This window comes from Silurus meridionalis, chromosome 17, assembly GCF_014805685.1.
Source record: "Silurus meridionalis isolate SWU-2019-XX chromosome 17, ASM1480568v1, whole genome shotgun sequence".
Lineage (NCBI taxonomy): Eukaryota > Metazoa > Chordata > Actinopteri > Siluriformes > Siluridae > Silurus > Silurus meridionalis.
This window is the reverse complement of record NC_060900.1, coordinates 6,753,858-6,774,056: the sequence shown is the minus strand read 5'-3', so window position 1 is coordinate 6,774,056 and position 20,199 is coordinate 6,753,858. Positions and strand designations below refer to the sequence as shown.

The 20,199-nt window shown below is 35.3% G+C and overlaps 1 protein-coding gene across 4 annotated transcripts in view; it reads left to right on the top strand.

Annotated features, from left to right (window-relative positions):
* Window positions 1–307: 307 nt before the first annotated feature.
* Window positions 308–20,199, top strand: part of LOC124399780 (probable G-protein coupled receptor 153) — a 33,696-nt gene continuing 13,804 nt past the window's right edge. The window contains exons 1-2 of one of the 4 annotated variants that reach the window (XM_046870950.1): window positions 308–597; window positions 15,673–16,036. In XM_046870950.1, the coding sequence (XP_046726906.1) occupies window positions 444–597; window positions 15,673–16,036 (518 nt within the window). In that variant the 5' untranslated portion in view covers window positions 308–443. Of the gene's footprint in view, window positions 598–15,343; window positions 16,037–20,199 lie in introns of all 4 variants that reach the window. The other 3 variants (XM_046870949.1, XM_046870952.1, XM_046870951.1) reach the window with 3 other exon arrangements.

Sequence of the window (20,199 nt, the reverse complement as noted above, 5' to 3'; positions counted from 1 at the left end):
TCATCCTATTCACCTGTAATGATTTACCTTCAAGAGTGACAGAACTTCTGAAAAACTTTCTGAGAGTCTTCTTCTAGATAAAAAAAAAACTACAACAAAACAAAACAAACAACAAAATGAAACAAGGGAACTCGAGAACGCGCAAGAGAATGACGTTAGGAAGTGAACCTCAAGCGTGATGGCTGGATCTCCGAGCAGCATCTGTTCCTGCTTCTTCATTCATTCCCTCCTCCTAGAGCTGAGCGAACCTCAATTGGCGGCGTGAGGAGGAGGATCTGAAGGAGGCTGCGCGCGCGCCCGCGCCCGCGCCCGACCATCATCTTCCTCACCATCACCAACCAAACACGTCGACACGTTTAACTTCGCCCGTGCGTGGCTTCACCCGCACACCATTTCCACACTTGTTCCTGATGGCAATGACTCCTGATCCTCACCGATGAGGAATGATTATAAAGGACGCGCCATGTTGCTTCGCCAGCGTTCTTGATTCTGTCGCGTGCATCCGGAACCGCAAGACACTGCGTGGACGTATTGATAACAACGCGACACCTTTTTTTTGGCGGAGCTTTCGGTGCATTTCGACCGATTTTATTCAAGGTATCTACCAGCGACACAGTTTACACACTTGCACACACACACGCACGCGCGCGCGATCTCGAGTATGCTTTTTGGTTTGGGCGATATACTGTATAATTATGGTCCTGGACTATAGGTGATGTCTCTTGTTTAAACGTGTAAAACCACATTGTAAAACAGCGTTAATATGAATGCTCGTTTCCTCTGCGCTCCACTCAAACCATTCTTTAAACCGTGAATAGGTGTTTCAGACCACAGGCAGCTTGTGAATGAAATACATTTGGGCAGAATTACAGGCAGGCAAACAAGCGGGCTGCGTCCCAAACTGCACACTCCAGTACTAAAAAGCTCACTTATAATGGTACTCTGCATATTGTAACTATGGTAACCTATGGTATGTGCCCTACTATTTTAAAACGCTATTTAGTACGCGGCCAAAAGTCGCTTCAAAAACTCACGCTTGTAATGAAGCCCAGAATCGTTTATATATCCGTCAATAAAACATAGAAGAAAGTGTGAAAACAGTTTGACAATTGTGTTACCAGGTTAGCTTAAAAAATAAATAGAAATAATAAAAAAAAAATATATATATATATATATATATAAATAATAATAATAATAATAATAATACTTAGGACTCCGACATTAACCAGCAATGCTCTCAGAGCTCTACGCTTTTACGTTTTCAACGCTTCGACTATCAGCTACAGTACTATATAAAAAACGAAACAAATAAATATTCTAACTAAAAGGTGCATTTGGCAATTTTTTCAAGGAGATTTCTAATGGTTTCTTAATTGCGTCATTACTCTTCTACACAAAGCTCCGCCCCCAATAGTAGCTACACTAAAAAAACCCAAATCTTTTATATATATAAATAACAAATCGATATTTTTTTCTTTTAGCTACACAATGCACTAGTTTTGAACCTTAACATATTTTTCTCTTCTTCAATCAGATTTTCCTCAATATTTGTACTATGAAAATTATCGAATGTTGTATCTTGAAAGCCAAAAGATTTCAAGAAAATGACAAGATCCACCAGTAGATGTAAAATGATCAAAAGAAAAAAAAGGTTGAATATCAAAACAAGATATGACAAGTGGTCTTTTTTACTACGCTGTCACTATTTCTAGCATTGTATTTACTAAAGCCTCATGATTTCAAATACAGTATATACTGACACGTGTTTTGGATGAAATCAAAACATTCCTTTTGGTCAGCTGATAGGTAGAGTAGCGAATGACCACGTTCCATATTGAAGCAGGGCAGAAGACTTTATCCTGATTTATGCCCGCTCAAGGAGTAGCTTGGTGTAAAGAGGGATGCATTTCCATTTATGGTGAACGATAGTAGGTGGGTTTTGACCATGATCAGTTTGATGTAAGTCTGACAACCTGGTCATGTATCTGTAGAACACATTTTGTGAGCCAATTTACTGACTTTGACCTTGTATGATGTTGACTGACTTGACCCAGCTCTTGTAAGTAAACATAAGACACACACTGACCTTATCATGCTATGCATGGCATGACCTAGACAAATCCCTAGACATGGATGTCAGTAGGGAATCAGTATTGTTATCAGATGGTACTCACTGGACTGTATAGTCACTATTGAACTGTAAATGAATCTATCCATCCCTAGTTACCATGGCAATGACAGGTAACTAAGGGTGGTAACTAGGGATGCAGTTCTGACAGAATGTCACTAACGTTCCTTGATGCAGGAAAACTACATGCCACATTAGAGCACAGTCGTCCACATTTTTGTGAAAATGCTGGTGCATTGTGTAACATTTGGAGTGCACAAATTACTCACATCACAAAGCAGGAGATCTGTGAATTACTATTCTCAGGACAACGCTTAATGCTTTTGTTTAATGAAGCATTTCATGCAGAACTTAAGGCAGGCTGGTGAGGTACATTTTCTGGTGAGGTTCATTACTGCTTAAAATGGTACTCTATTCTTAGCTAATGCTCATAATGTTTGTCTTTTTTTATATATACATAAAGTGTATTTGTAACTTTTTTTCCCTATTTAAATGCTGTATGATTATGAAGCCATTGGTTTTAACTAGTGATAATAGATATTCTGTAGATCTATTGGACTGCTATATATTATGCACTTGCTCCATTACAGCAGTTAGATTTAATCAGATTCAGTATGTATGTATGAACTGAGTATGTACTGAATCTTTTTACAACATGTTTAATAAGCAAAAATGTTAACAAAGCAACGGAATCCAAAAACAGTAAAATGTGCACTGAACGATTTTCACCGAATGGTCCGTCATGAAATATGGATTAAAAAATAGAAAGGATAAAGCAGTATAAAAAAATAAAGAAGAAACATCAAAGCAATGGAAAAAAACCTATAAAAATGAAATAAAATAAACTTCGCACTTGAAGCCAGAACTCTGACTTATTTAAAGTATTCCTTTTTTAGAGTAAATGCAACTGTGCAAGATGTGCAATTATTTATGTAATATATGCTTGTGTGCAAAAATAATGTTGTGTAGTAAATCCAAGATTTAATCATTGATGTTCTTCTGGTTGAATCATGGTAAGTTGTATTGCCTTACCATCTTTGCTCCCACTAATATGACAGGGTTGTTAAAGTAAATATGCATGTAATTAGCAGTGTGAGTAATTGCAGGGTCCAATGAAGCATTTACATTTGTAACAGTCTCATTTTGTCTTGCTAACATTTGTTTGTTTAACAAGCTTTAAATTATATCACAATCGTTCTCTACCAGTATTTTAACAATATGAACAAAACTGGTTTTTGTTTTTTATTCCTGCTCGGTCTAGAAAACATTCAGGTGCTCACATTCATGTCCAAAACTGTCTTCATATCAGTCACAGTGGGTTTTATTTATTCCATGAGCTTTATATCTGTTTGAACCTGAATGAGAACCAAATAATGTCAGCTAGATAGTAAATGTAAAGTGTTTTAGTAACATGTCCTCTTTCATGTTATTTTCATTCATGAGTACTTTTGTTTGGATGAAAATGATTTTGATTTGACCTCTATCCCAGTGTACATAAAGGTTTTTTTTTTATTCTGATAAATGTATTAGCTAAATCATCAGAGGATAATTAGCCTGTACTTAAATTTGCATACCACGTGTGCATAGGCTAATGTGGTTGCGATTATTAATAGCAAGAAAAGAACCTGATAAATAGATCAGATAGATAGTAAAAATATGCACAACAGATAAATATAAAGGCAATAAATATGTAAATATATGCACAACAGATAAATATAAAGGCAATAAATATGTAAATATATGCACAACAGATAAATATAAAGACATATGTAAAACAATGAGATGTATACATTTACAGTATGACGAATGTGCACTGTATATTCAACTGTACAAAAGGATACATGATGTATACACAGATGGTATACAGATACTATATAGGAGATCATCTAGAATATATTATGACTCTACAAATATATACATTTATAATACTACAGAAATAATACAGAATTGATCATTTATTTAGGTTTATCTAGGCATTACGATGTAGACTACTGTTTTTCATATCTGTTTAAGTGTCCAAGCCTGTGAATGTGGAGTGGATTAGGACTCTGGATCGTGACCTACACTGTATTTCTGAGAGAAACTGAATTCAAACCATTTAATTCACTTGTATATTTAAAAGAATTGTTTTCCATTAAAAAATAAAAAAGCTTCATTTGCAGCTTTAGCGTATCTGCATATAATCAACAGACACTGTGAGGTAGAATAATGTTCATCTCAACAAGCTTAAATTTATGTTGATTACAATCAAATAAGTGTCTAACATCTAACCCAAGGTGAGCTTCACAGTGACTGTAAGATTGGGGAGTTTTTAATTACTTTGTGCTGGGAGAAGGACCTTGAATTGGTAGAGTTCAAATCCACATAAAGTTCAGCTGTTTTGTAGCAAATTATGGTTTGAGTGTTAAATTGTGATTGTTCTTGAACTGATGCAGTATAGCAATAATGCTAAAAGAATACTCACCCTCTCAAACATACTGTCAGTTTATCTTCATAAATGCTTCAGGTCATGTATGTGTCCAATCTAGATGCATAGAACTGTTCAAACTCCATCTAAATGTAAATTTAGTGGTGATCAAGAAGGTAAGACAGTCTATTATATAAAGTCATCAATAAGTCATCTTGAATGAGAGGCCCCATGTGATTAGAACCAGTACAAAGGTTAAAACAAGTGGTTACTGTCTCTGAGTAATAAAAAACCAAAACATTATTACAGCATTGCAAAAAGAATAAGCGGTGAGTGAAATCACAAGATTTGCGATATTGAGGTTAGCAGTTCAGGTAGTGTGTAATTACCCAGCGGGTTTGGAAGTTGAGTCATTTTGACAAACAGACAAATGTGGAAAAAAATGTTATCGACTTTTGCTGAGGTTCTCATGAAATGGAGGGTCAGTCCATCTTTGTTCAACATTTACTGTTTAGAAGTTTATTATCGGGTTTATTATGATTTGATAGATCAAGGCAATCATCAAGACTCCAGGGTTAAGATCTCTTGAATTAAAATGTGTGTTTTAGATGTGTGTTTGTTTTGGGGGTTTTTCTACCCATTTTTCCCGACCAAGTCATGACTGACATGACAGGAAAAAAAAAAATCTGAAGAAGGGGTGTACAAACTTTTGTTTGGCTGCGTGTCATTTGAGGTTCAAATTGCTCTAAAGTTTGTTGCGTTCACAAAATGTACCTGTTTAGTACTTCATTGCAGATCTGCTGTGGAATAAACAAATAAGAAAAAGAAGTCAGTCATTATGCTGTGTGGTCTTCAAGGTCTACTTGACATTGGATACTTCATTCCTCTACAAAAACCGGTTATCTGTAGCAGTTCTCCTGGTGGTCTGTATTACTGCTTAGCCGTGCATCTAATTTACCATTTCACATGCGAAACATTTGGTTGAATTTAGCAAGTTAAACGTTTTGTTCCTGCTAACAGTACTCCCTGCATGCATATTCATTAGATTAATTAGAGCACTCTGTTCTTGTTGGGGGCAGCTTTCTTTATTTTATTATTTTGGATGGTGATTTTTTTTTGTGTGTGTGAACCTCAATGCAGATCATTTCACATGCTAATAAATAGGTCTCTGATGTAGAAATAGGAGTAGGTGTTATAAAGTGTGTTTAATGAAACCTTAAACTAATTGTATTTATTTATTTATTTTTAGGATGATCAGTGCTATATATTATTCGGCAGTGTGCATATGTTATACATGAAAACAACATTGGTTTCTATTTACTTGCATATAGATTTTATTACTAATAAACACACATTTGCATTTTAATACAGAATAACCAGAATGGATTTGCATTTCAATTCAAACAAATATCCATTATTTAATAAAAATACATTGACACTGGCTCAATATTTGCATGAGTTATTTTTTATTTTGCTTATATTTATATATAAGCAAAAACTGAATGTAACTAATCAGAATGTAGCACTGCTCTTTTCCAGAATGACTTACAAATGCATTAAAGTCTCCTCACCCATCTGTAACGTTGTTGGGAGAAAAGAATGTTAGATGTTTGCATTTTATAAATGCAAGAAGTGCTTATTTAAAAACCTCAGGAAGAGGTATATCTTTAAATGTTGTTTGCAGACTGCTAGTGACTCAGCTGTTCAGACATCCGGTGTAAGTTTATTTCATCTCCTAAGTGCCAGAACAGAGGAGAATCTGAAAAAGTCTTTCTTGTACCCTGAGAGATAGTGGGACCAGTTGGGCAGTGGTTGAGGATTGAATGGAGCATGATGCTGTGTCAGGTGAGATAACTGCTGTAAGGTAGAGGGGTTGCTGGTCGGCTTTTGGCTTTGTAGGCAAGCATCAGTGTTTTTATTGAGATGCAGGCAGCTACAGGAAGCTGGGTGCACAGCAGTGGAGTGGTGTGGGAGAACCTGCTGTAGGAAGGTTGAAAGCAAGTTGTTTGGCTGCATTCTGGATCAGTTGCAGAGGCTCACAATTGTATAGGATGCTGTTGGATGAGGTAAAAGAGAATTTTCCCTTTATTTCAACAAGGAAACCCAAACCTGTTGTTAAATATAATAATAATAATAATAATAATAATATTAATAATAATAATATGTTTTTATGTGTTGGAGTGGCCTGCTATAAAGTTTTGAGTTTAAAACCTTTGGGATGAATTTGAAAGCTAACCCCGGACCTGCCTTTACTAACACCCATGTGGCTGAATGATCACAAATCTCCACAAGCACATTCCAAAATCTTGTGGAACAACTTCCCACTTATTATTATAACAGCAAATGGGGATTAAATATGGAATGGAAAGGTAAAAAAATTACATACCAATCTTATGGTCAGATGTCCACAAACTTTTTTCCATATGGTGTGCTTTTTTTCTCATTTTGCAAAGGTCTTGTTGCTAGGATTTAATTTAATATAGTGGGATAGATAGATAGATAGATAGATAGATAGATAGATAGATAGATAGATAGATAGATAGATAGATAGATAGATAGATAGATAGATAGATAGATAGATAGATAGATAGATAGATAGATAGATAGATAGATAGATAGATAGATAGAGATCGAACGAACGAACTTTATTGCCATTGCATAGTACAGCTAAACAGCAACAAAATGCAGTTTGGCATTTACAAGAAGTGCAATATGTAGCAATCATGCAGGAGCTTAAACACTTTTTCAAAGACTAAATTAGAATTTCACTAACAAAACAGAGGTGTATGAATTTAAAGGGTTGAAGAACAACAATCAGAAAGTAATACAATTATGGCGAAGGCACAAGCTACTTTTACCTCAGGTGACTAGACAGAGGCTGATGATAATATTGATAATTATATAACTAACCCATTTTGCAACATTAATTTATAATAAATGTAAAGAATTAGTTGTAAGGTTGTAAATTCGCTAAATAGACACACATGAGTAGGCGTGGCATCTTTTCGTAGAAATCTTTAAATACAGTATGATTGAGATACACACATCAAAGTTGTATGTTTTAACCCATTCTATTGTAAGATCCAGCCGGATGTCCAGTCTTACATTGTGTATTCTAATAAACATGGTTCTTCTTAGTTTAATAGAATATTTGATAGAAAATTGGGGATGATGTGCTTTAAACTCAATAATAGCATAATACACCAAGACGTTCCAGGGGTAAGAGTTGATCAAATCGTTTAGGTCACTATGCTACTTTTATATGCCTTAAAAGGAAAGCAGCAGGACCTGAAATTAGTCTCTGACTTCTCTGACAAACATTTTTGCTGCCTTGTTATTAGACCGCTCAAGCAGTGCGATGAGAACATAACGCAGATGTGTATGCAGTTTGTTCACAGATTAGTTTATACAGAGCTAGGGACTTATTAATGACATTTCTCTTATGCTAGGTGTAGAGGTTCAATCGAAAGCTGGACATTGATTAGACAGACTCGAGGTTTATAGTACACTCGATTTTGTCAATATATGAGTGACCGTCCATGACACACAACCATTTATTATTCAATCAATGGGCTTGTGTTGTTATTATAGTGGTCACAAATAGTCATTTGTCGCTAGTTATATTCAACAACAGCCAGTGAATCAGAGCACATGTAGCAGCCTGCCAGTTTGACTGAGAGCAAGATTCATTTGCATGAAAATCCCACTAATCTCTGATACCCAGCCTGTTTTTTCTCCTCTTACAGTCAGGACTGGCATTGCCTCGACCGCGCCTTTTCTCAGACACAAGGCCTGCTTCTTGTCGTGGTTCTTCCAGACTCTCCCTTTTTTTTATTTTGTTTTGGAAACTCACTTGACACTACAATTATAAGCAAAGTGTTTCCACTCGGCTTGAACACATTTTGTTGTTCTTCTCCTGAATTCTGGGTGAATGCAGGCGGCAGCGTATCAACAGAAGCTCATGAATTAATGAGCCTATAACAGTGTAAAACCATGGGGCCTGCTCAGGTTTCCATGCTTTGATCTACTTTTAACTAGGGTGCAAGTCATTCTCTAGCTCATACTTTCCGACTTTCACACGCGCACACGCACTCGCACGCACGCACACAATGGTGATGATGTTGATTTATTTTGTAGGACAGAGACTCCTTTCGGTTTTATAGCCTTGAAGACCTGGGCTTTCTGGCAACACGCATTTGAAGAGAAGTAGGTCAGCATCACACCTCCGCCTCGCCGCTCTCAGAGCTTACAGACTGACTAGGCATGATGTGGGGAATGTGTCATGATATATTGTGGTGTCATGTATATCATTTGGCAGGTGAAGGCAATGCTATATGTCTCTTTACCACACACACAGCTCCATAAAACAATGTTTTGATCTGAGAGAGGAACATTTATTAGTTTTATATATATATATATGTGCAGTATCATTATAATATTATAAAAATAACAAAAACATTTCAGGAAACCATAATGGTATATAAATATATTATAGGGCCTTGCTGTTATAATTCCATAATTATCAAAAAAATTATCTAAGTATCTAAATATAAATGTTAGATTTTTTTCTCTTTATATACATCCAATGAAATAATCCAATATGGTAAATTAAACAAATATCCATGTTGTTAATGATTTGCTTTGCTTTGGTTTTTTTTGCTCAGTAGCTCTAAGATATGTATTTAAATACACAGCATCGAAGTTACAGATTACAATTTTAAAATTAAAAAATAAAATAAATAAATCTGACACTCTAACACAAATGTAACAAATTTTAATCTCAGAAATCCAGATTGAATTATGGACGAATAATTCCAGATTTTCTTTGCGAATCCCAGATTTTCTTTGAGAAATCTTTTTTTAGAGTAGTCAAAAAAAGGAAAGAAATTAAGAGTTTTCATGCTTGGGTCAAATGAAAAGATTTCTATATTTTGCTTAATGGGGTACCCTTTGCTTAGGCTATAAAATGTTGCTGACAGGCATTCAGTTTTAGACAGCCACTGTTCTAAATCCACTTCATTTCAGTTAAATTCATAGCCATGAACACAGTGTGGCAGGCGATTGTGATTGGACAAATTGAGTTCAATCCCAGGCACTTTGCTTTGGCCTAATTTACATAAAATCTGTATTTAAAAAAAAATTTAATTAAGGTTTTGATTTTTTTTTTTTGGATCTTACAACCGTATATTAAATTATTTGTTTTACAAACACACATACAACAGGCATTTTCAAAACAGCCTGAGAAACAATGTATATTCAATGTTTTTGAGAATTATATATAATATTTCGCTATTTTGACTTCTTGAAAGTGTGTCTACATGAAGCCCCCTGGTTTGCACTCCAGCCCTTCCAAATCTTGTATGCAAAACCAAGACGTTACTCAAAGACAGCAAGTGGGAGGGTATCGAATGCAATTCAGCTCTCTTGCACAACATCAATGCATGCTCATTTCAATTCTGCTGTCAGGATTACAGCTAGCGTGTTATCTAACAAGTACACCTTGTGTGGTGCTTTTGTTTGCTTAACACACCCTTAAAAATATGTTGCGGTGCAGGTTTGGAAGAAGTATTGTCTTGCTGAAACCTGTGAGCGATTTAGCAAGCTATTATTATCGAAAGGAGATGTTGCACCGAAATCTTGTTTCTGTAAAATTGGTGTGATTAGTCACTCAAGATCACATTAGATGGAGAAAAAAAAATCAATCTTTCCAGCTCAGCCTCCTCGATTTTATATTGTGTTTTAATCACCGTGGTCAAAAAGACTGGTGGCTGAGTTACAGTTGCCTATCCTTCATCTCTGACCATTTTTTTTACTTTTTTTATTATTATTTATACCACCTTTTTTAAAATCTACTTTAGTGACAATTTAATGCGTGCAAATCACAGATCATCAGTTTCTGAAATCCTCAAACCAGCCCATCTGGTACAAACAACCCTGCAATGCTCAAAGCCTCTGAGCTCGCCTTTTCTCCTTATTCTGATGTTTGATATGAGCAATTAATTTTTTTTACTTCGCCATACTGAAAAATGGTATAGGGACATCTCCACTAAGCTACATCATGCTATTTTAAATGCTGAATTAAATGTCCAAATTGCACGCAGTCCCATCTGGGAGATTTTCTTCACTGAGGTTTTATATAAGCTTATAAAACCTGACCTAGCTGCTTAAAAACGATAAAAAAAAATGTGCAACTAAAGCTTATCACCCCATGCATGTGGTGCAAGTGAGAAGCTGTGGTTTTCTGAGGCCATAATAATGACGATAATGATAAGAACTTTGTCTGTGATTGGTGGAATATTTGGAATCAACGCTTACACCTGAATGCGCCATTTAAAGTTTATAGCACTACAAAACAATCACATAGATACAATTCTTAAGCTTTCCAAAGCACTGATGAAATACTGATGGCTGGAAGTGAATGACATTTTATGACTATGATTTAATTTAATGTGGTTCATATAATATAATCATCAGTCTTTAAGAGAATGTACAATGAAGCACAAAATAACTATTCCAATTGTGTTCGGTTGTCTGGTTGTGTCTGAATACCTTTTAAAGTCCAAAAGAAGGTTTTTCTTAATGGGAGCAAAGGTTCTTCTGAGCTGAAAAAGATTTTCATTCATTCTTGTCTGAATTGTGTATTTAACTGTGTCTAAAATGTCTTTGCAGTTCATTTGATCGAAATAGGATCACAGAGATGATCGACAGAGGAAATTAGTGTCGAACGCACGTTTTATATATTTAGTAAACTTAATTTACCATAAATATCTTGCAATTTATGTATGTCTGTTGGCCAGTTTTATTTATAGAGAAAAAGCATAACAAGCTTTGCAGAATCTTAATCTTAACCTCTTAGGCTTGTAAAGATTAAATACATTAAAAAGTAATTTATTATTATTATTATTATTATTATTATTAATACTTAACATGGGATCTTTCCTATATTAAGTGATTAAGTTAAGTTATAAAAACTACCAGACTTTTGCTTGCAAGCAATTATTTTAAATTATTTTATAATTTATGTGCTAAATATTCTGTTAGATATTTAAAATAAAGAATTATACTATTGTATAAAATTTTGGAAAATAATATTCTCTTGAACTAATTTTATATTACAAAAAAGTAGCTTTTGGAAAAAGATTATTAAACAACTTTATCATAGATCTCTTATCCATTAGCCAGAAACAGATCAGTGTTTCTAAAAACTATTTAGAGCTTTGTGTACTTTTTACACTTGGGTCACTTTCAGAATCCATTATTGTAAATCCATAGCTAAATTGTTTTGCCATCGATCTTGTTTTTATTTTAATTTTGAACAGATAAAAAACTTGTGCTGTCTCCCAAACTCAAAACAGAGATCATTTTCTCCCCTGGCTATTTCAAGTAAAATTTTTGTTTTATAGGAAGCTAGTGGGCCTACTTTTGAAAAATATTTTAACTTGAAGCCAATGACCTGGGTGAACCTCTGCTAACTTATTTTCTAGAAGTTTCTATAGCTAACACACCAATGTTTGATGAGAAGTCTGCATTTTTACTGCATAAAAATGAAACTGATCAGACATATTAAACTAAAAAATTTATCATGAGCAATAAAATGGCTTTCTTTTAGGTAGGCAAAGATCTTTTTGCACCAATTTGTTCATCATTCGACAGGAAAATTATTTAATCATTGCCAGGTAAAAAAAAGTCTGTCAGTCGTTTATGTATTGCATATTGTATTGACCAGCTTGAACATAATTTAATTTCTGGAAATCAGCTACAACACTTCGCTACAACTTAATTTTTTACAGTCCTTTGTGGAAAAAACAATTTCACACGACATTTAGGAAAAGCCAATTGAGTATTATGGGAAAGTTAACCTTCTATTTAACATCTTTGAGAGACTTTACATGGATCACTTTTACTTATTTGTAAAAAGTATTTCAGAAAGCCCCAGTTTTCCTTTTCTGAACAGTAGTTTAAATAATCTGTAATCAGCTATATGAAATATTTTTAACCTTTCTGCAATTAAAAATTTTGCTTGAGAGGATTAATTAATCTGCATAAACGATGAGTCAGAGCACATTTTTCATTTACACCATTATAATGCCAGTACTGTATATCGCATATGCCTGCATGTCATTACCACTATGACAGTGTTCTCTGCTAATACATTATGTTGCATTTATTCATGCATTTTACCCTGTTCGTTGTGAAGACATTGGTTTGTAAGCAATAAGTAATCTTTGTAGCTCATTATGGCAGTTAAACTGTCCGCATTATTATTAGTTCAGTATGTATGACAATTGGTTCCACAGTTTAGTGTCATGCTACTGTAGTTATATTCAATGCATCTGACATGTATTATTCAAAGAAACCTTTACATTGTGAAAGAAATAGATTGCCTCTGAAGTCATTTACTGGTAATATTTTTGATTTGTCTGTTCATCCCTCTGTTTAATCTCCAGAAAGAGTGGTTAGATTTTTGTAGGATTTATGTGAGTTATCAGATAAATGATGATTACATTTTGGGATTCTTTTCTGAAGGGGCAAGTTCACAGCAAGATCAAATGCCTGAAATAGTTTTTCTGAAATAGCTCTCTTGCTGCTTGTTACTTATAGTACCTGCTCACTTTCAGGAACTCGATGCCCATTTTTGGCTATCTATACCATTTTTGGCACCGCTTCATTCTACCGTCTGTCTGAGATACTCATTAGCATGATATCTCAAAAAGGGAGAATTAAATATTTGTAGGCTATATACAGCATTATTATTATAGCCAGTAGATGAACTAATTAGATTTTGCAATTCATTCAAACATAAGCAAGTTCACAGCAAAGTCAAATGAAAGAGTCTAAAATAGATTTTTCCTTAAAAGAATTCTTCTTCTTGCTATATCAAGAACATTTCTAGGAGTTAGCACAAATCAGTAACTAGACGTGTTTTGATTTGGTGAAAATGGACACCCAACCCTTTGACAGCTATTTACTAGCCACATCAACACCCTCAGCCTCTTTCTGTCGCATGATTATATTAATAGTTATAATATCTTGTCAATTTTTCACAATTGTGGAAATACATTTTCAAAATAAAAAAAAAAAAGCTTCACAAAATTAAATCTAGCTCATTTAAATGTCTTAATACAGACAAGCAAATAATCCCAACCGATCCACTGAATATGTGTATATCATGTGACATACCAAATTACATTTAAACCAAATTATTTAATTGATACATGATTTGAATACACTATGGTAAAAAATACAATGCAGCATGTATATAAGTTACTCGTTATTTGTGATGAATTGCTCTTTCATCTACTTATCTGTTCACTCTGCTCAAGCAGATCAGGTTTCAAAGCTTCAACATTACTGCTAATGCTGCCATCACTGCCGTTGGCGACTAGCAGGACTGAGCCGAGTAATTGCAAAATCTCCACTGTTCCTTATCTGTGTGACATCGAACGTCACAAGTATTTCAAAATATGGCTCAGTAATATAGACTTTACTGTACTCTCGACCTGACAGCAAAGTAGACCATGTAAGGATGTCATGGTTTTATGAGACTCCCCTGGCACAGAGCTACTCTGTATTGAATTGATTATCATGATTTATTTAGCTCTGCTTTGTTGGCACATGGAAGCGGAAAAAGGCTGCTGTTTTTCTTTGCTGTCCTTTTTTGAACGAGAAAAAGCTGTAGATGACACATGCAGTGTGTTTAACATATTGTCTTATTTAAATGAAGGCTCAAGCAATGAGCCAGCTGATGAGCGAGCTGATGGCCTGACTGCATGTAATGAGTCACTGAATTTCTGCAAATGCTAACAATTTGTGGCTCACTGTCTTGCAGTAAAGTCTCGATTGTGTATGAATGCACCATGTTTTAGAATAATTTGCAGTCCTACTGTTTTCATCAACGTCTTACAGATAATGAGCGTCAAGCTATGAGCAGATTGTTGAGAACGAAGATACTGTTGGCAGGATTATGTTGAATAGGGTATATAATTATTGGACATGTGCATATCGTTAAATTAAGTTTCTATATAATGTATTTGGCAGATTAATGGGGACAATGGCAGCATTACAATTTCTAGTAACAGGAGGAAACAATCTCAAAGATGGATTTTAAATAGAGATAGATGTCAGGGTTTAAAAAAATGTCAAAGACATTTAAGTAATGAGAAGCATGATGGAGTTGACAATGATATTGGAATGAAATTAGGGGCCTCGGAATGATACTTGAAACCTGTTTTGTTTGATTAAAGTACTGCCAAATTACACTCGTTAGCTAAGCAAAGATTGCGGGAAACCAAACACCAAAGTGGAAACTGATTAAAGAATGGTTTGAAACTTAAATTAAATGAAAAAAAAAAAGTCACTCTTAATTTAATTTCAAATGAACATTAAACACTGTTGAAGAGCACATGCTAACAGATGTAGAGATTCATTTGAGTAAAGATAAATGTGACAGTCATTCAGGAATGGCATTTACTTTAAGTTCTGAACATTTGATTCTCCCAAAAATTACTTTTGTACTGCTCCCGTTTAAAAAAGAAAATAGCTAAAAGGTTGTCATAAATATCAAATGTACATTTTATATATATATATATACACACACATAGATAATAGTAACTGTACAATTCACATGTTAATTTCTTGGTTTAGAATAAGATTTTTTACATTGTTAAAGTTGCAAAAGTGATGCTCATTTACCTTTCATGTATTACTTCTTTCCTTTTTACATCCCCTTATATCCATCTGCCTTCTCTCCTTTCTTTTCTGATTTTCACTCTTATGGTTACTGCCTTTTACTTTTTTTTCTTGTGAAGTAATTTTTTCTTTCCTCTTCCTGCTCCTTGTTGGCTGGCATTTCACTTCCCTACATCTCCTCCTTTGCCCTTTAGGATTGCCTAGAGCACTGGCTTCTACTTCTGCTGAACCTCTTGCTGTTAACCTTCCTCTTCATCCTCCTGCTCTTCCAGTCACAATGCCCACCATCTACAACACCTCTATCTGGTACACGCACAAGGAGTTCCACCTTCTCCCGTAGTGCAGTAATGCCCGCTCTGGCCCTGTGCCAGTCTCCACCCGCTGCCCTAATCACCGCTCCTCCTCTTGCCATCCCACCCCTTGCAATTGCCATTGTTGCCATCTGCAGGCTCCTGCACCATGAAGGATGAGGTCATCAGCACCAACGCACTGGCCTGGCTGGTCTGCTCGGGGGTGTCTATCCTGGCAAATGCCTGGGGCATCCTGAGCGTGAGTGCCAAGCAGAAGAAGTGGAAGCCTCTGGAATTCCTGATCTGCACACTGGCCGGCACACACATCCTCAACATGGGCATTCCTATCACCATGTACTGCGTCATCCAGCTGCGCCGCCAGCACTCCAATTATGAGTGGAATGAAGGCCTCTGCAAGGTCTTTGTCTCTACCTTCTACACTCTCACTCTGGTCACCTGCTTCTCCGTCACATCACTTTCCTACCATCGCATGTGGATGGTGCGGTGGCCTGTCAATTACAGGTAGGGCAAAATTTGCTTGAATAGTTTTATGCTGCTTGTGAGATGATTTGTTTCTTAATTTTTTAAAGTATCAGGAATTTAAGTAACAGAAACAGCTTTGTGAAGCCAGATAGGTTTCCCTGAATACAGGTAGTTCCCGAGTTACGATGGTTTGGCTTAAAAAAAAAAATCTATCTTGCAAAGACGATAGCGATATGAAAAAATGTCTAAAAATATAAACATATTTACGTGGCTTTTTAATTTGCGTATGATACGTTGGGAAGCTGCCAGGATGTGCACATTCGAGTTCAGTTGTAATGGTGTTAGAGCACACATCTTTTTCTGTTTGTTTGGTGTTTCGAAGCCCAATTTTAGCTCTTGCCGCTCTCCTTTTATAGCGTCGCAAGACACTAAAACAGAGCGCATCGGGCTTCACCCTCCACTCATGAACCAGCGCTTGTTCACACACCCGCCACCACATACTTATAAACTAAAATGTTTATATATTACAGAACTATAAATTAAATTGTAACAAATTACAGTATATTACTGATCACCATTCTTTAAGACCCCTGGGTTAGCTAGGTCATGTCTCGACTTATATTTATATACGAATATTTTCAAGTTAAGATGGGGTCGTCCCAACACATCTCAATCATAATTCGGGGACTGCCCGTGTTATACTGTACAGTTCTTCTCTTGTAATCACACTAATTAAACACATGCCTTTTCTAAGACTAGATACCTTGAGCCAAAAAAAGGAAGTATCACAGCTCCCCTACCACATTCCTGAACACTGAAATATTGCTATTCTTAGCAATGGATACTGGATCTTCTCAGCTTATTTTATAAAAAAAACACCCCCAATGCCTCATGTACAGCTTTTGATATTGCAAATTATTTCAGGCGACTTATAATAGCCAGCTGCAGAGACAGTCCTTGAAAGAGTTTAAGGTTAAGCGCACTGTTCCATGACATCAGCTCAGGCTTATTTATGTCCTCTTTAGTTATATTGAAGTTTTCTGGCTAATTAGTAACTTCTGAGATATTCTAAACTTTGACTTGAAGGAAATATGATTATAACTTTTGATTATGCACCAGTCAGATGTTAAGGATGTACCATGCTGTAGCTCTTGGTATGTTAACTGCTGCTTATTTACATTTGATAGGGAAATAATGTGGTGGTGGCTGTTCCACATACGGAATGGTGCTATCACTGTTTACACATTTCAATAATGTTTTTTATTATTATTGAACAAAACCCCATGCACAAATACATTGGATGTTGTACATGGATGATTGAGACAAATTTGCATATTATCGCTTACATTAGCTCTACAGAGTTGATGCTTAAGTAAACATTCAGTCCTGAACCTAGATATCTGCAGTGGGTGGACTGGATGAAGAGTTTTCCCAGTTGGCCATTCATTTTCAATCCGTTTCCTGTTTAGTCTAAAGAAACAGAAATGTGGTGCAGTGAAAAGATCAAGGAATAAACAAAATAAATGACTTCTTGTGTTCATCATCAGCTGCTGGTGATTTTGATGATGGGGACAGCAGGGGAAAACATGTCCTCAGTGGTAGAGCCTAGTAAGTGAAATGATGGCAAGAAATGAAAAGCTTTTTTTTTTGTTTCCTTATTTCATGTTAGAGAGCCAATGATTTTTATTATTTTGTCTCAGCACAGGCTTTACTCTGCAGCACACACATTTTGCAGACAGCAACTGTTGAAGATTTTGCTGAATGGTTCTGTTTTTGTTTACTAGTGTTGGTGCTCATAGCTTTGTGAAATAAAAGCAGCGGTGCTACCAGGCGACAATTTAATTTGGATGAACTGAATAGTTCACATTGTACTGACTAGTTTCACTGTTAACATATTATTCATTTGATTGATGATTATGTGAAAGCTGGTTGTGCTTATGTGTGTATAGAAATAGCCTTAAAATGTATTTTTTTTGCTGGTTTACATTTTCAGACAGCTCTTTATTGTTTATAGGAAAATGTTTCTTATTTATGTGGCATTATATTCTGTATTAAATCTAATGTAGACTTATATGGTTCTACTCGCTAATGCATTTTCAATGATGTTATTCCAGACAAATGTAGGGGAACACATTAAAGCAAATTTAATATTTGCTCACAGTGTGCACCTGGTTCTAGGACTATATATTAGAACATTATTATCTTGGAAATCAGGAGCACCATGAGGTAAATGTGTTTGCACCATGAGGTGCATCTGGGCCTCAATAACCTCATTTTAAAGAAGCATGCAAACTATTTGTCAGACCTAATGACTTGCACAACATAGCCACTCAAAGAATTATATATCTGTAGCTATGGTGATGTTGGCAGCACACCATTATTTAGTAGCATTTCTGTCAATGTACATGCCTGGCTTTAGAGACTGTAGTACAGGCATGTAAATTATTAAAAAAAAAACATTTCTTAGTGCAGTTACAATAACAGCTCAAATAGCATTGTGTTTTTTTTAACTGTTAAACCAATAGAATGGTGTAAATATATGATACAGACCTTCTATTTGGTGCATTGTCGCGTTTGGGTAATTGCTTCATTGCTTTGAAAACTCACATGAAAGTACTGATTGTCAGGCTGCTTTCATAACTAGCACATAATGCATAATTGCCATTCAAGCTAATATGAGTCACTGAGTAGCTCCCTTTTGTAATTGTGATTTAGATGCTTCAAAGTTAAAGTGCTTTTTTTATGCGCTGTTTTCATTATTTTTAACACGTTCAATCCTCTATAGAAAAAACGATTGCACACTTTCAATTGTCTTCATTGAATTCGAGCATTTTATTTATTCTACCTGACCAGGATTTATTGGGTATAACCCATTAATCATGTGTGATACCAAAAATTCTGAAAACTGTGAAATTAAACATTGTCAACAATGTTAATCTTAAGAGCAATCCAGTAGCAAAACCACGAAAAACAACAAAAAACTTGGAAAACACAATAAAATGGAAAAAAGCCCAAGTCTCAAAAGGGGAACCTTTTGATAAATATTTGCATTATTTTGCATTATTTGTTGCTTTGTGGAGTATGAAAATATCTTTCTGCCCCTTTACAATGTTCCATTTGCATTAATTACAATGATAATACATGAAAATAAAAAATAATAAGAAATGGTTCCTCTCAGCAAACCATCCCTTTGGTAGTAAATGTTGTTAATCTCAACTTCAGCACACTCAGTTTTAGTTTTATTGGTGTCTTACAGCACGGTTATTAAACTGTTTTTTGCAATGCCTAGATTTTTCTTCATAGGATGATTTGTAGATGGATGCATTTCTGGGGCACAATAATGTAAAAAAAAAAAAAAAAACTCAAACTAAAAACAGGCGCTTGTGCTCATAAAGTTGCGTTAGACAAATACGAAGAAACACAATTATGTGTGTGTGTGTATATATGTGTGCTTGTGTGGAAGAGAGCGGTAGCTTGGTGAGAGAAGAACAAAAGCAAACCAACTGAATTTGGTCTATTTTAATAATTAGTGTCTGTATGCAGTGATCCCTCCTTCAGAACACTTTCCCCAATGCTGCCTTTCGTGTATGTAAAAAAGAATCTTAAGAAGGTTACTGTCTTACTAAAGGTCACCAAATTTGCAAGCCATAAATAGAATTTTAAACTTTCTTTAGTTCACCTTTTTCAGATGGTAATGAACCTACATAACCAAAGAACTGGTTAATAATGCTAAATGAGTGACCTACGGCAATAAAGGCTGTGATGCATGTGTATTAATAACAATTATTTTGAAGTTGTTGCCCTCGGGTTTCTAGTTAAGATTGATTTGTTTGCTTTTTTGTTGTTTTTTGTTTGTAGTTGGTTATTCCAGTTACTCCCCACATGCTACCAATGGTGGCACCTTTTCTGCTATGTAGGTCCTGTGACGTGTAGATCACAGGTGGCAAATATAGCCCAAATTATTCACTCTGGTAAAAGTCGGAGTACAACTTTCAAATTCTCCACTTGAGTAGGATAAATAATGAGATGATAATAAAAGATGAAAAAGTATTTGCTGGAAATATAATTTTTATTTTTAAACAATATTTTTAAAAAAATAAGATCTCTGCTTCAAATCATCCACTGTTGTTATAGCCTACTGCTAACTGTAGTTTCAGCTACCTGTTCTTGCCTCAGAAGTAAATGTGGCTAATGTGTCTGAT